Genomic DNA, 12,261 nt, shown 5'->3' on the forward strand with positions numbered 1-12,261 from the left:
CAATATACATCAGCTTTTTATTTATATAGATATTCAATGTAGTTATGTGTTTGTTGTATTCTCCTCAGGACATCAAACACCAAGATGGACAAGATCATAAAGGACCTGGATGAAGAGGTTAAAGGCCGTCTTTTTCTTCTCTCAACACTATACTATTTTTTTATATATTATTATTATATTTTCTTTGATTGCACTTATATCCATACAAGTAAACTGCATCTACAGCTTTTGTTTTGGTAATGCATCTAAAAAGTGTGATGATGGAATCAAACGACGAAGTTGACTAAATGGCTCTTCAGCGGCCAGATTACGAGTTGGTTTCTTCCTGCCACATCACAGCTGCTCTCTTGTTCCTTGCCACAGACAAACCTGAGGAAGAGTTCGGAGGCCAGCATTTCTCTGCTGGAGAAGGACAAGCTCATGCTGCAGCACAGATTCACAGAGTACCAAAGAAAAGCTGACCAGGATGCGGAGAAGAGGCGCAATTTGGAGAATGAGGGTAAAGATAATGAGGTGCTCCTGACGTATGATTCAGACACTGTGCAATTAAAGTGTAATTGCAGAGTGAGGCACGGAAGCAGTCGGTATTTGAGTTTTGTTTCAAGTTAATGCCCTACGCTCTCTGTATCACTTGATCTGGTCAAGACGTTATGCCCCCAAATGGATTAGCTGGTATCCCGGTGTGACCTTCATCCTGCTCACCGACCAACTACAGATCTAGTTAACTGTTATTCCATGCTCATGTTCGTCTGCCTTTCCCATTCATTTGCAACAGAAGACAGCACTAAGTGGATTACCAAGCAATACACTGTCAGAGTTGAAGATTAGATATGCGCTGCATGTCGTGTGGCCTGATTTATGTTTGGGGTTTAAATGGGAGCTCATGGTGCATTCATGTGCTCCTCGCATGGTCCCATTTCCTGAGCTGGGAAGTCACTCTTCTGACTTCGGTGTGTTTATGAGATTTAAATTGTAGTGTGGAAACGGCATGGACCCCATAAGGAAGATGTATTTTATCGCTGATATCCAAGTATGCTGAAACAATTTGCAGTTTGAACCAAAACAGTTTGAAGCTTTACATTAGTGATTTTGTCCCGACTTGTTTCTGCACCAGTACATTCCCTAAAGCCACAAAAATATTACTTTTACCTTGTTACCAGTTTAAATGCTAAGAAATCACTTTTCCAACTAATCTAGGTTATTTTACGCGGACAGAAACTAGTGCTTACAACCTAATACCATGATGCAAATTATATGTAAGCAAATAATTGAAACATTTTGAATAAATAAAACGTTTCTTGCCATCAACCCAACATGAAATTTCGTCCGCCATGTTTCTGCGTAACTGACGTCAACTCAGCAAGTCGTGGACCAAAGTTTTGCAGACTTTCCGTTTAGTTGTTCTACATATTTTTCAGATTATTTAAACGCCAAACAAACGCAGCATTATAAAATGTTCAATCTGTTTTTATGTTCTAGTGTCGACTTTAAAGGAGCAACTTGAAGACATGAGGAAGATCAACCAGAACGCTCAGGCATCAAATGACAAGATTGTCCAGCTGCAGAACCAGGTAGGCACATGCATGCATAAATACACAAACACATACGCACACACACAGTCTGGACTAGTGGAGGACAATACATGAAACTTAATTTTCCCTCCTGCTCGTCTGTTTTGATTGACAGATGGAAGAGGCCAACGACCTCCTGCGTGCAGAGTCGGACACAGCCGCGAGACTGAGGAAGAGCCACACGGAGATGGCCAAGTCCATGAGCCAGTTGGAGAGCTTGAACCGCGAGCTGCAGGAGAGGAGCCGCGCAGCGGACGGTGAGAAGGCCCAGCTGGAGAAGGAGCTCCTGCTTCTTCAAAGCTCCCTGGACTCGGAGAGGAGGAACTACAGCCTGGGCTCTGAGGAGATCATGGAGCTGCAAGGTGATCCACTGACACACAGATGATGATGATACTGACATCATGCAAATGCGCTAAAAACCATCAGGATCCATAATCTTGTTTGACATATATCTCAACAGAGTAAGAAAAACGTCCGTTTAAAGACAAAGACAGGGGTGTATGAAGTAGCTAATTTTAAAGAAGAGTGCAGAATTTGAATATATTAAACCAGCTCAGTGTGGTTTCAAATAACTTTTAATCTTAGTCTCATTCAGACATTTGAGACCGCTGTAGAAATTTCCATAATAGAAACCATCATTCAGTCTTCCACTGATGTGTGAGACGAGCCCAAGTGCTGACAACACCTACAGCAGTCAAATCAGTCTCTGATTTATCCGTCGGCAGGCTATCTTTTAATGGGGGCAAGCTTCTGAAAGTCATAGAATTAGTGGGGAAGGAGGGACTCCGATGGAGAGGAATCGGAGTCACTTTCAGAACAGTAAAAAAAAACAAAAAACAGTATGTCAATCAAGTATTAGATGTTTTCTGTGGTGAAAGTTCTCGACATTTTAATACAATGCCAGCTTCATGTCATAAGCACCGTGAAAGTGACGATGTGTCTTTATGGTCCGTTCTCAGCGAGGATGGCCAGCCTGCAGGAGGACAACAAGAACTTGAAGCACAGCCTCTCCAAAGTGGAGTCAGAGCGCAAACAGTCTCAGGAGAGGAGCAACAACCTGGAGAAGGTATACACAAGAAGTACAAGTAGTTGTGTTTGTCCAAATATGTATGGGCTTCCACCCTGTCGAATTTCTGGAATTGCTGTTATTTTGTGTACAGCTGTGTGCTCAGCTTGCCCTCATGTCGTCTCGTTGTCTTTGCCCCTCCCCACAGGAGAAAAACAACCTGGAGATCGACCTGAACTACAAACTGAAGACGTTGCAGCAGCGTCTGGAGCAGGAACAGACTGAGCACGGGGTTACGCGGGGACAGCTCACTGACAAATATGAATCTATCGAAGAGGCCAAATCAGCTGCTATGACTGGTATGCCAGTCCTGTGCCGCAGCATGTCCCACTCTGCTGTTTTCCATCTCAGCTTTTTCTTTCTGCTGTCCTATTTTTCTCGAATCCTACTTGAACTTCTGTATCTTCGTTCTTATTGCCTCTCCCGCCTTCACTTTAATTACTTTCTTTCAGATCTCATCTTGCTCTTACTGTTTCATCTTTCTTGTTTGCCATCTGATCAGACTCACCTGCAGGGGATGTTTGGGTGGGAGGAATTCAGGGAGTGTAAGTGGGCAGCATGTCAGGACAGCGCCTCATTGCATATTAAAGCAGGACTCTGAAGGAGCTTTTTCAATAAAAATGTCTTTGCCTTTTACCTTGAACATGCTGGAAAAAGCCGATTGGTTCCAGGATAGTTCTCCTGCAAATAGTTCAGGCTCATTATTGTTACTGATTCTCGTCTGAAATTCCGATTTTCATCTGGATTTTATTGCCCCGCATGCACAAACAGGATGTTTCCAGCTACAAATACAGAGTGGAATTTACTGAAAGAATCCCCTTAGAACAATTACTCCTCAGTGTATTCCTTTAGTAATCAGAAATAGAAGAAAAAAACGTGGGAAAATACTCATTAGCGACTGATAATCAGATTTGTATTAATCCCTGTTCCATCACATTGGTTCTTGCTGATGGAGTTTTTGTAGAACAATGACTTGACCATTTGTCTGTCACTGTCCTACTCCAGCTGTTAAGCAGAAGATGTCCGAGGAGAGCGGCTCAAGGATGCGAGCGGAGAGTCGGGTCGTGGAGGTTGAGAAGCAGTGCTCAATGTTAGAGTTTGACCTCAAGCAGTCTGTGCAGAAGATGGAGCAGCTGATGAAGCAAAAAGAAAGGCTGGAAGATGAGGTATGTACACCTCCTCCCACTCTGGCAGTATCAACGAACAATGCTTTTTTGTTCAGCATTTTGTGTGCCTTGCGTCAGATATATCTCACCTCCCTGTTGTCGTCCTTCCCCAGGTGAAGAATCTGCAGATACAGGGAGAACAAGAGTCGAGCAAGCGCGTCCAGTCTCAGCAAGACCTGAAGAGCCGCATGCAGGACGTGGACCGTCTGAGGTGTTCAGAGAAGCAGCTCAAACAGGAGATCAACACGGCACTCGAGAGTAAACGCTCGCTGGAGTTCCAGCTGGCACAGCTAACCAAGTGAGTGGCCTTTATGCACTTTTATTTTTATGTAATGCTGCATATTTTGTCTAATTACATTGTAGGTTGTCTGCATGCAATGTGAGTAAAATAAACAGAATAGCAAATATAATAAATACTATAAATAAATGCGTTATGTCTACCAGAACAATAGGAGGATTTGAGGTTGCTTACGCCATTGTGCCACTCTATACTACTCGGAAATAACTTGGCAGCTGCTCCAGCCAGGAGCTCTAATTTTCTGTTTCTGCCGTGTAATGCTCTTTGCAAGTCAAGGTGTAAATTGCCTTACAATTGCATGCTATTTTCAAAATAGTGCTATTATTCCAGCTTAGAGGGGTGACCATGCCAAAGCTGTTCTGCAACAGTGTTTACATCAAAGGATTAGAGTTTAGCGTCCAGCTCCATCCACTCCATTGCTAATCCCCCGGCTAGTGCTGCAGCCAGTGCTGCTGGTTGTGGTGCTAGTTATGTTTACGACCGTTTGGAAAGTACACCGAGTGTGTAAAATTAGCTTATAGCTCAGCTTAGATACAACGATGTATTAAAGAAATGAAAATAAATCATTGAATGTGTTTGGTTGACGTGTTTACAGACAATACAGAGGCAATGAGGGACAGATGAGGGAACTTCAGGACCAGCTCGAGGCCGAACAGTATTTTTCTGTAAGTATAAGTCCACAATGTCTCGGTCCTCTTTATTAAATGTGAAAGCCACTGGCTTTAACTATCTCTCTGCCCTCCATCAGACGCTTTACAAAACTCAGGTCAAGGAACTAAAAGAGGAGATTGAGGAAAGGAATCGGCAGGTACAAGAGGCTCATAAAAAGGTGCACGAGTTGTGCAGTGAACGGTAAGACAATCAGTTCTATTCAAGCCTCAAGGCCATCACTTTATTGACGTAACCACCCAAATATCAGCTCATGGTTTTATGTTTTATGAGTTTTATTGTGGTCCTGTGATAACAAATGGCTGAAGAGACAAAAAAACATATCACATTTGTTTGATCTTGGACGAAGGGACTCCCTGTCCGCCCAGCTGGATCTGACTGTGACCAAGGCCGAGTCGGAGCAGCTCGCCCGGGCGCTGCAGGAGGAGCAGTACTTTGAGCTCAGCCAGGAGAACAAAAAGGCAACCAGTAGACATAAGCAAGACATTGGGGAAAAGGAGTCTACTATTGCTCGGGTATGCAAATCCAACAGTGTGTTATTATAATCTTTAGTGACATGCAAATGCATTTATTCTCTACATTCTAAGTGGAAAACGTGATAATATGGACTTTTCTCTGCAGCTTGAGGAATCCAATACAACTCTGACCAAAGATGTGGAGAACCTCAGCAAAGAGAAGGCGGAGCTAAGTGAGACGCTTAGTACTAAGGATGAAGGTACTGTCCCTTTGTTGAGCTTAATGTCTTTTGCTGCGTTGTGAATATGTTGTTGCACAAGCTGAGACCCTTTTTTTTTCTTGATAGAGTATATAGCTCAAAAGGAAGAGATTGTAAATGCAATCAAGACCAACTATGAGAAGGTCCTCAACACAGAGCGCACACTCAAGATTCAGGTAAAGATGCAAAAAAAATTGCCATAAGGTATTTGCAAACACGAGTAATGCCGAGTGGAGAATGGCGACGGATGCTTTTCAACCATTTAAACTGCTTTCATTAAATCAGGCGGTGAACAAGCTGGCAGAGATCCTGAACCGTAAGGACATGAAGCTGGACCAGAAGAAGAAGGGCAGTACTGCCGACCTGCGGAAGAAGGAGAAGGAGAACCGCAAGCTCCAGCTGGAACTTAACCAGGAGAAAGAGAAGTTTAACCACATGGCCATCAAGTACCAGAAAGAGCTGGGCGAGATGCAGGCGGTGAGTCAAAGATGCTCCAGAGTCGAGTCGAGGAAACTCCAAAGTCCTTGGTGTTTTTTTTTAACCCGCATCTCCCGGCTTCGCTCCCAACAGCAACTGGCAGAGGAATCCACGTATCGCAACGAGCTGCAAATGCAGCTGGACAGCAAGGAGAGCGACATCGAGCAGCTTCGGGAGAAACTGAACGACCTGCAGCAGCGGATGGATAACTCTAGTGTCACCAGCTTGCAGACCGATGAGACGGACAGCAACATCGCAGGTAGGGTCACCCCAGGGCCGAAGTGCACACTGCTGCTGCTCTCACTGCACACAAGACACTCAAGTCCCAAATGCAGCATTCAGTTTAAAAAGATCTAAATAGTCTGGGGATTGCATAGAAAGATGTAAAGTATCATTGTATTTCCTTGTAACATGTGTTACAAATCTTGACTTCCCAGGTTTTGGTTACAGTAAACATACAGTGTACCTAAAGACATCCTTTGTGTGCAACACTTTAAAAAGTGTTTCACAGGAAACTGATATAAATAGCCAGGACCTAGTGTTAAACCTCCACTAAACATATGTATGAGTTTGAATGCTTGTGAAATGCTCAGAATTTGGTCCGTTTCCCTGTTTTTGTTCTCCATTTTCTTTGTGTGGAGTGTTTAATCTTTGCTTTCAGGCTGGTTAAAGTATTGATTCAGTGCGTGTGTGTATTTGAGACGTCATTAGCAGCTGTTGATTGATGTTGAATACCTGAGGCATTTTAAAGTCACATTACCAGACCTGCCGCTGCACGATGATTACCATCTGTTCAGAATTCATGATAGTACCTCCCTCTATCTTTTATTCACAAACATGCCTCGTTCTAGGTCTGTTCTCGTACATGTTGGTGTCTGTGGTTAAATCATTCTCTCTTTATTTCCCTCATGTCCAGTCGCTTCTCTTCTTATCTTTGTAACGTCTATTCCTTTCCCCCCTGTGAGTAACTGGGTGGACGAGCCCCCTCTTGCCTGGCCTGTGCTGCAGCTGATGTGTTTGTGTCTTTTAGCCCTTGGTTGTATTGAAAGTGTTTTTTTACCAGGGGTGACAACCCCCTCTCTTTTGGGGGAATTCAACAAAACTTTTGAAAGACGTCTGATGGAGTGGAGAGAAAAAAAATATCTGTCCAAATTGTCTGACCAAAAAATAATAATGAATAAGGCAAACTTTAACTTGATTTTAAGCAAAGATCTTGACATTAAGCAAGTGAAGTTGCCTAATGTCACACAAGATCAGCCCCAACGGTAGGGTAACCACATCAGATCAGAGGTTACCATCCTACTAGACTACGCCCTGTGTGAGGTTTACCGACTCACACTCGGCACCTTTCAAAATGTGTCTTGAAACTGAAAAGCCTGTTTTTTTTTTTTTTAATTCATGGCACCAAACACTTCACACCCTTATTGTTTCTTTTGTTGTCGGCATGTTCACCTAGAAGTACTGCTCGTTTGGACACGGCGATCTCCCTCACAGTGTCACATTTAGATGACAAGCCCCTCTTGGTTCACTCCTCCCATTTAACTTCTGTTGTTCTCAGCTGCATGCACTTGAAATTATAATTTTAGCACCAGACAATTGGATATAACCTGCAATGCACATGGTTGTTTCTAATGAAAGGAGTGATCAAGCTAATTCAGAGAAAAGCAATGCTAATTCTTGCTGGAAAAATTGCCTAAATTTAAAATGATAATCTCCCGTGGGACTTACCAGGACTTACCATGTCTAATATGTTCCTCCTGCATGGGGAGTGTGTAGAGGCAGCATGGGACATCTAAACTCCTCTCTAATCACTGCAGTTACCTTAACGCTGGCAGAACTCCTAAAGGGGTTCACTTGGTGTTTTTGAAACAATTCTGATCTTTGTCCGTTAACTTTTTTTTTTTTTTCCCCAGTTGTGTTTGGATTTAAACACTGCATGGCCTTTTTCCACAGTGTGTCTCATTCATTGCATAGATTTGTAAGTTCTGTTCCATCTGGGCTGCTTTTCAGAATCCAGATTGGAGGGCTGGCTGTCGATTCCTAACCGTGCTAATATCAAGCGATACGGCTGGAGGAAGCAGGTATGTTTTTATTTGCCGTTTCCTCTGCACACCTGCTTTTCATCCAAGTCTGTAACCGTTTGTTGAGAATGCCGCAAACCCCTTGAGGGCAATTTCTGTCTTCCTCTCATTGTCCTTTTTGATATTTACAGTATGTGGTGGTGAGCAGCAAGAAGATTCTGTTCTACAACGATGAGCAGGATAAGGAACAATCCAACCCCTCAATGGTACTAGATATCGAGTAAGTATTTAGTTATTTTGGACGGTCACATTTCTTCTGAAAAATATCGGCTGCAAGAAAAGAATATGTCCACAAAGGTCATGTTGCAGGGGTTGTGTTTACAGATTAGTAAAGGTTACAGCGTTATTTATATGTAATCACAAATTGTATTCCTTCTTGTGCAGCAAACTGTTTCATGTGAGACCAGTCACTCAAGGAGACGTTTACCGAGCGGAGACAGAAGAGATTCCAAGGATATTCCAGGTCGGAGGCTCCTTCCTGTTCTGGAGATTTCTCTGGATTTTTTTCACATTTGCATTCTGCCTGTATTTCTGATGTCAAAATGTCAAGTTTGAGTCCGTGAAACTCTGCTCGGCCACAAAAATGCTTCTTTTTTAGGTCTGATTTGTTTTGACGTTGGCCTCTTCTCCATCTGTCGTCAGATTCTTTACGCCAACGAGGGAGAGTGCAGGAAGGAGGCGGACATGGAGACGGTCCCTCAGGGCGACAAGACCAACTGTCTCCCACACAAAGGCCACGAGTTCATCCCCACGCTATATCACTTCCCTTCCAACTGCGAGGCCTGCTCCAAGCCTCTGTGGCACGTCTTCAAGCCGCCACCGGCCCTAGAGTGTCGCCGCTGCCACGTCAAGTGCCACAAGGACCATCTCGACAAAAAGGAGGACGTTATTGCTCCTTGCAAAGGTATTATCCTTGGCAGTCTAAGCTGTTGATGATGGTCAAACACTTCATATTTTTATCGAGCTATCATTTTCCAGTACTTAACGTGAATTGTGTGATATTCACAATGACTCTAAATGAGTTTAAGTTACCCGTGGCACATGAGTTACTTGCTGCTTTTTTTTTTTTAAAACCTAAAGCTCCGTTGGGAGTTTTCTTGTAAACCAACAACACATTTTCTTTTCTTTTTTCACAAACACCCTTTAATATGACATTAGATATTGCTACCAACAAGGTATTTTTAAAAATAAGTAGAAATATGAATTCATATAAAGTGTGTGCGAGTCATTTAGCTGCCACTTAATGTTCTTAACGGTGCATAACACTTTCGTGTCAGTTTATTTGATTTTAAGTAGCAGTATGTCCAGTGAGTTATGACCGTTAATGTAGCCACACCCGTAACTTTAACTTTAATGTGGGGCGAAGCTTAAACAATTAGTTGATCGGGCAAAACAAGCTATTTTTAGAAGTGACATGCAGGGTAGTTTTGAGGTCCTATTTGTCAGAACTGATTCTTGCTCTCCGACACTCTCCCCCGCAGTAAACTACGATGTGACCTCTGCCCGGGACATGCTCCTGCTGGCTCTGACCCAGGATGAGCAGAAGAAATGGATCGGCCACCTCGGGAAGAAGATTCCCAAGACCCCGCCGTCCACATTTTCAAGAGCCTCGCCTCGTTCCATGTCCACTCGCTCTGGACCCAACCAGTCCTTCCGCAAGAACCCTAAAAGCAATACAGGAAAACTGAGGTAACTTGACAATGTGTAGCTGATGTCTAGGCTGTTCAGTTGATTGCATGACATACAATAAGGCCCTGTGCTGTTGTTTTAGGCAGTGAGTGAGGGTGTGCTGCAGTCAAAAGTCTTATTATATCCCATCTGGTGGGCTGAGCTGTGGTCAAGTCAGTCGCGTGACCTGCTGTTTGTCTCCTGTGTTGTAGCAGAGCGCAGTCCATTCTCCAAGCAGCAGACACAACATCCAGCACTTGTTGACAGGAACTTTTCCAGCTTTAAATTTGTCTATTTATTAACTGTGTAACTTGGTGTTTTTAACACGAGACACTTCCTGGTTGGTTGGTTGACTCCTGGGCTCTTTCCAGTTGACACTTGGGATTTTTCTAATTGGCACTAATGTGTTGTTGGGTTCACTAACTAACATGGACTTACTATGCAACTCTTCATTAGAATGGCCCACATAAAGGATTTTTACATTACCTGTCACAGGTGTTAACGGTGTTGCAGTGTCTGTAAACCAGCTTTTCTGTTGTATGTTGACTCTGATTAGCTTACTAACCCAGGCAAAGATATGTATCTCTTTTACTGGACACCTGTCTTTTTGTTTTTGTTTTGTTTCAGCTAACCATCTGAACGGTTTGGATTTTTTTTCTGGACTCTAAACTTTCCCTCCTTCCTCATCCTCAAAAACGGAGAAACCTGTTTTACATAGAAATTTCATTAAAAAGAAAGAATATATCAATAAATATCCAGCGCTGGAAAATTGCAACACATATCAGACACAAGGCATCATGGACATGAGGCCTAAAACCCGGCTCCGCCATCTTTCCACATTCAAGAGATAACCCATCTCAACGCAACAGACTCGCAGCTCTCCATTTCTACCAGAAGATGGCACACTCGTCTTGGACTTAAGATGGACAGTGGCGTGATAGAGGGACTCATGTCATGGAGACGTTCTGTGTTTCATATTATGACAGTTATGATGGAAATGGGAAGATAAATGGGGGTTTTGCTGGGACTCCTGCAAGTATGTCTTCAGTTTAAGGTACTGTCATACAGGGATTGCGGATCTGCAGTGACTCGGGTGGAAAATGAATATCTATGTTGTAATTATTATTATTTTCCCCCACCCCACAGATACTGAAGCTAAATGCAAGCATGCTTCTGTTTCCAGTCAAATGAAAATGACTGATGCCTTTATTGAATATCTCTGGCCCTTTTGCCTTTATTCTTATCGCTCTGCAAGTCACTTATCAGGTTTGGGACAGAGTATTGGGACATAAGTATTAGATGTTTTGAGTATTGAGTGAGGAGCATGCAAGATCGTCATTTAAATCTATGCATTATTTTTATTATAATTATTTTTATTGCTCCAAGCCATACGGAATATTCCATTGTAATGGCATATAGGAGTCCTAAAACGTAATAGATTTTTTTCTGTTTATTTGGTACATTCTGTTCATTTTTTTTTTCTTGTATTGTTTTTGTTGTTGTTTGTAATGTATTGCCTTACATTGATTCATAGATACATGGTTCAAAAGGAAAACATTAAGTTAACAAATGTAAAACTGCACTGTTTGAATTGTAAATTATTTGTAGACTAAACAGGTGTAGCAATTGGCCCACCTAGTGCCTTAACGTTTGGATATTGATTTCACTGCCATATCTGTTGTTGTTTTTTTTCCTCCAAAACAAGACAAATCGTAACTCTTCCATTTATTTTTTAAGAAATTGCCATGCATTTGTGGTTTTATCGGAACTTCTTCTCTCTGGTTTGAATATATAAAATATATATATATATTAGATTACCTCTTTATGGACACATTGCAATAGAGATAGCGTGTCAAAAGAAAGTCCCTATACTCGGTTCATATCATAAGACAGATTTCAGGATGGTGTACCTACATGGAGACCACCAGTGTCGATGATTGTCCTTGTTAACAATTACAAGTTATTTCTCTAACACGGTAATGTGCCGTTAATGCAAACCCCCACAGTGTATATAATGAGAGCGACATAAGGATTATGGAATACCTCCGCAATCTTTTTATTTGTAACTTTTTGTTCAGTTAAAAAAAAGCACTGGAACTATGATCTACTCTTGTCTTGGATAATTTGCATGGTTAATTGCATTGGAGTCCGCACTGATGGATATGTCAATAAACATATCTTTATCATTCACTGTATACTAGTTTTCACTGCAGAAAGTGAGTGGGTTTCATATTTTTATTATCAAGCTTCACATGGGTGCATCTCAAAACTGGATTACCAAATAGGCATAGTGGGCATCAGCCACGTGGCCACACAAAAAAGCTCAAGGCTTATTGTGTGCAAAGTGGTTTTTGGTGTCATGTAATTGAGAATTGATGTGTGAATATGTAGTGCAGAAGCACTTAATCACCTAATTTGTTAAGAGGGGCTCTGTTTTATTTTCTAAAGAGATTCCATGTGTCAAAATCTACACAAAAATCTAAAATCTAATTTTAGTGTTTCAGTCTTGTGTTTATTCTATATTCTAGAATTAGTTTAAACTACCACACA

The 12,261-nt window shown here is 42.2% G+C and overlaps 1 protein-coding gene across 2 annotated transcripts in view; it reads left to right on the plus strand.

The window, feature by feature from the left end:
* rock1 (Rho-associated, coiled-coil containing protein kinase 1) overlaps nucleotides 1-11,893 on the plus strand; it is a 29,152-nt gene extending 17,259 nt beyond the window's left edge. For both annotated transcript variants that reach the window (XM_079214820.1, XM_079214821.1), the window contains exons 13-33: nucleotides 69-117; nucleotides 364-499; nucleotides 1,480-1,571; nucleotides 1,687-1,933; nucleotides 2,531-2,637; nucleotides 2,786-2,936; nucleotides 3,643-3,803; nucleotides 3,917-4,101; nucleotides 4,697-4,766; nucleotides 4,850-4,953; nucleotides 5,120-5,285; nucleotides 5,392-5,485; nucleotides 5,573-5,661; nucleotides 5,771-5,962; nucleotides 6,056-6,221; nucleotides 7,973-8,043; nucleotides 8,175-8,263; nucleotides 8,428-8,506; nucleotides 8,686-8,947; nucleotides 9,525-9,732; nucleotides 9,924-11,893. In XM_079214820.1, the coding sequence (XP_079070946.1) occupies nucleotides 69-117; nucleotides 364-499; nucleotides 1,480-1,571; nucleotides 1,687-1,933; nucleotides 2,531-2,637; nucleotides 2,786-2,936; nucleotides 3,643-3,803; nucleotides 3,917-4,101; nucleotides 4,697-4,766; nucleotides 4,850-4,953; nucleotides 5,120-5,285; nucleotides 5,392-5,485; nucleotides 5,573-5,661; nucleotides 5,771-5,962; nucleotides 6,056-6,221; nucleotides 7,973-8,043; nucleotides 8,175-8,263; nucleotides 8,428-8,506; nucleotides 8,686-8,947; nucleotides 9,525-9,732; nucleotides 9,924-9,975 (2,770 nt within the window). In that variant the 3' untranslated portion in view covers nucleotides 9,976-11,893. The remainder of the gene's footprint in view (nucleotides 1-68; nucleotides 118-363; nucleotides 500-1,479; nucleotides 1,572-1,686; nucleotides 1,934-2,530; nucleotides 2,638-2,785; nucleotides 2,937-3,642; nucleotides 3,804-3,916; nucleotides 4,102-4,696; nucleotides 4,767-4,849; nucleotides 4,954-5,119; nucleotides 5,286-5,391; nucleotides 5,486-5,572; nucleotides 5,662-5,770; nucleotides 5,963-6,055; nucleotides 6,222-7,972; nucleotides 8,044-8,174; nucleotides 8,264-8,427; nucleotides 8,507-8,685; nucleotides 8,948-9,524; nucleotides 9,733-9,923) is intronic.
* Nucleotides 11,894-12,261: the final 368 nt, after the last annotated feature.

This window comes from Taurulus bubalis (assembly GCF_910589615.1).
Source record: "Taurulus bubalis genome assembly, chromosome: 1".
Taxonomy (NCBI): Eukaryota; Metazoa; Chordata; class Actinopteri; order Perciformes; family Cottidae; genus Taurulus; species Taurulus bubalis.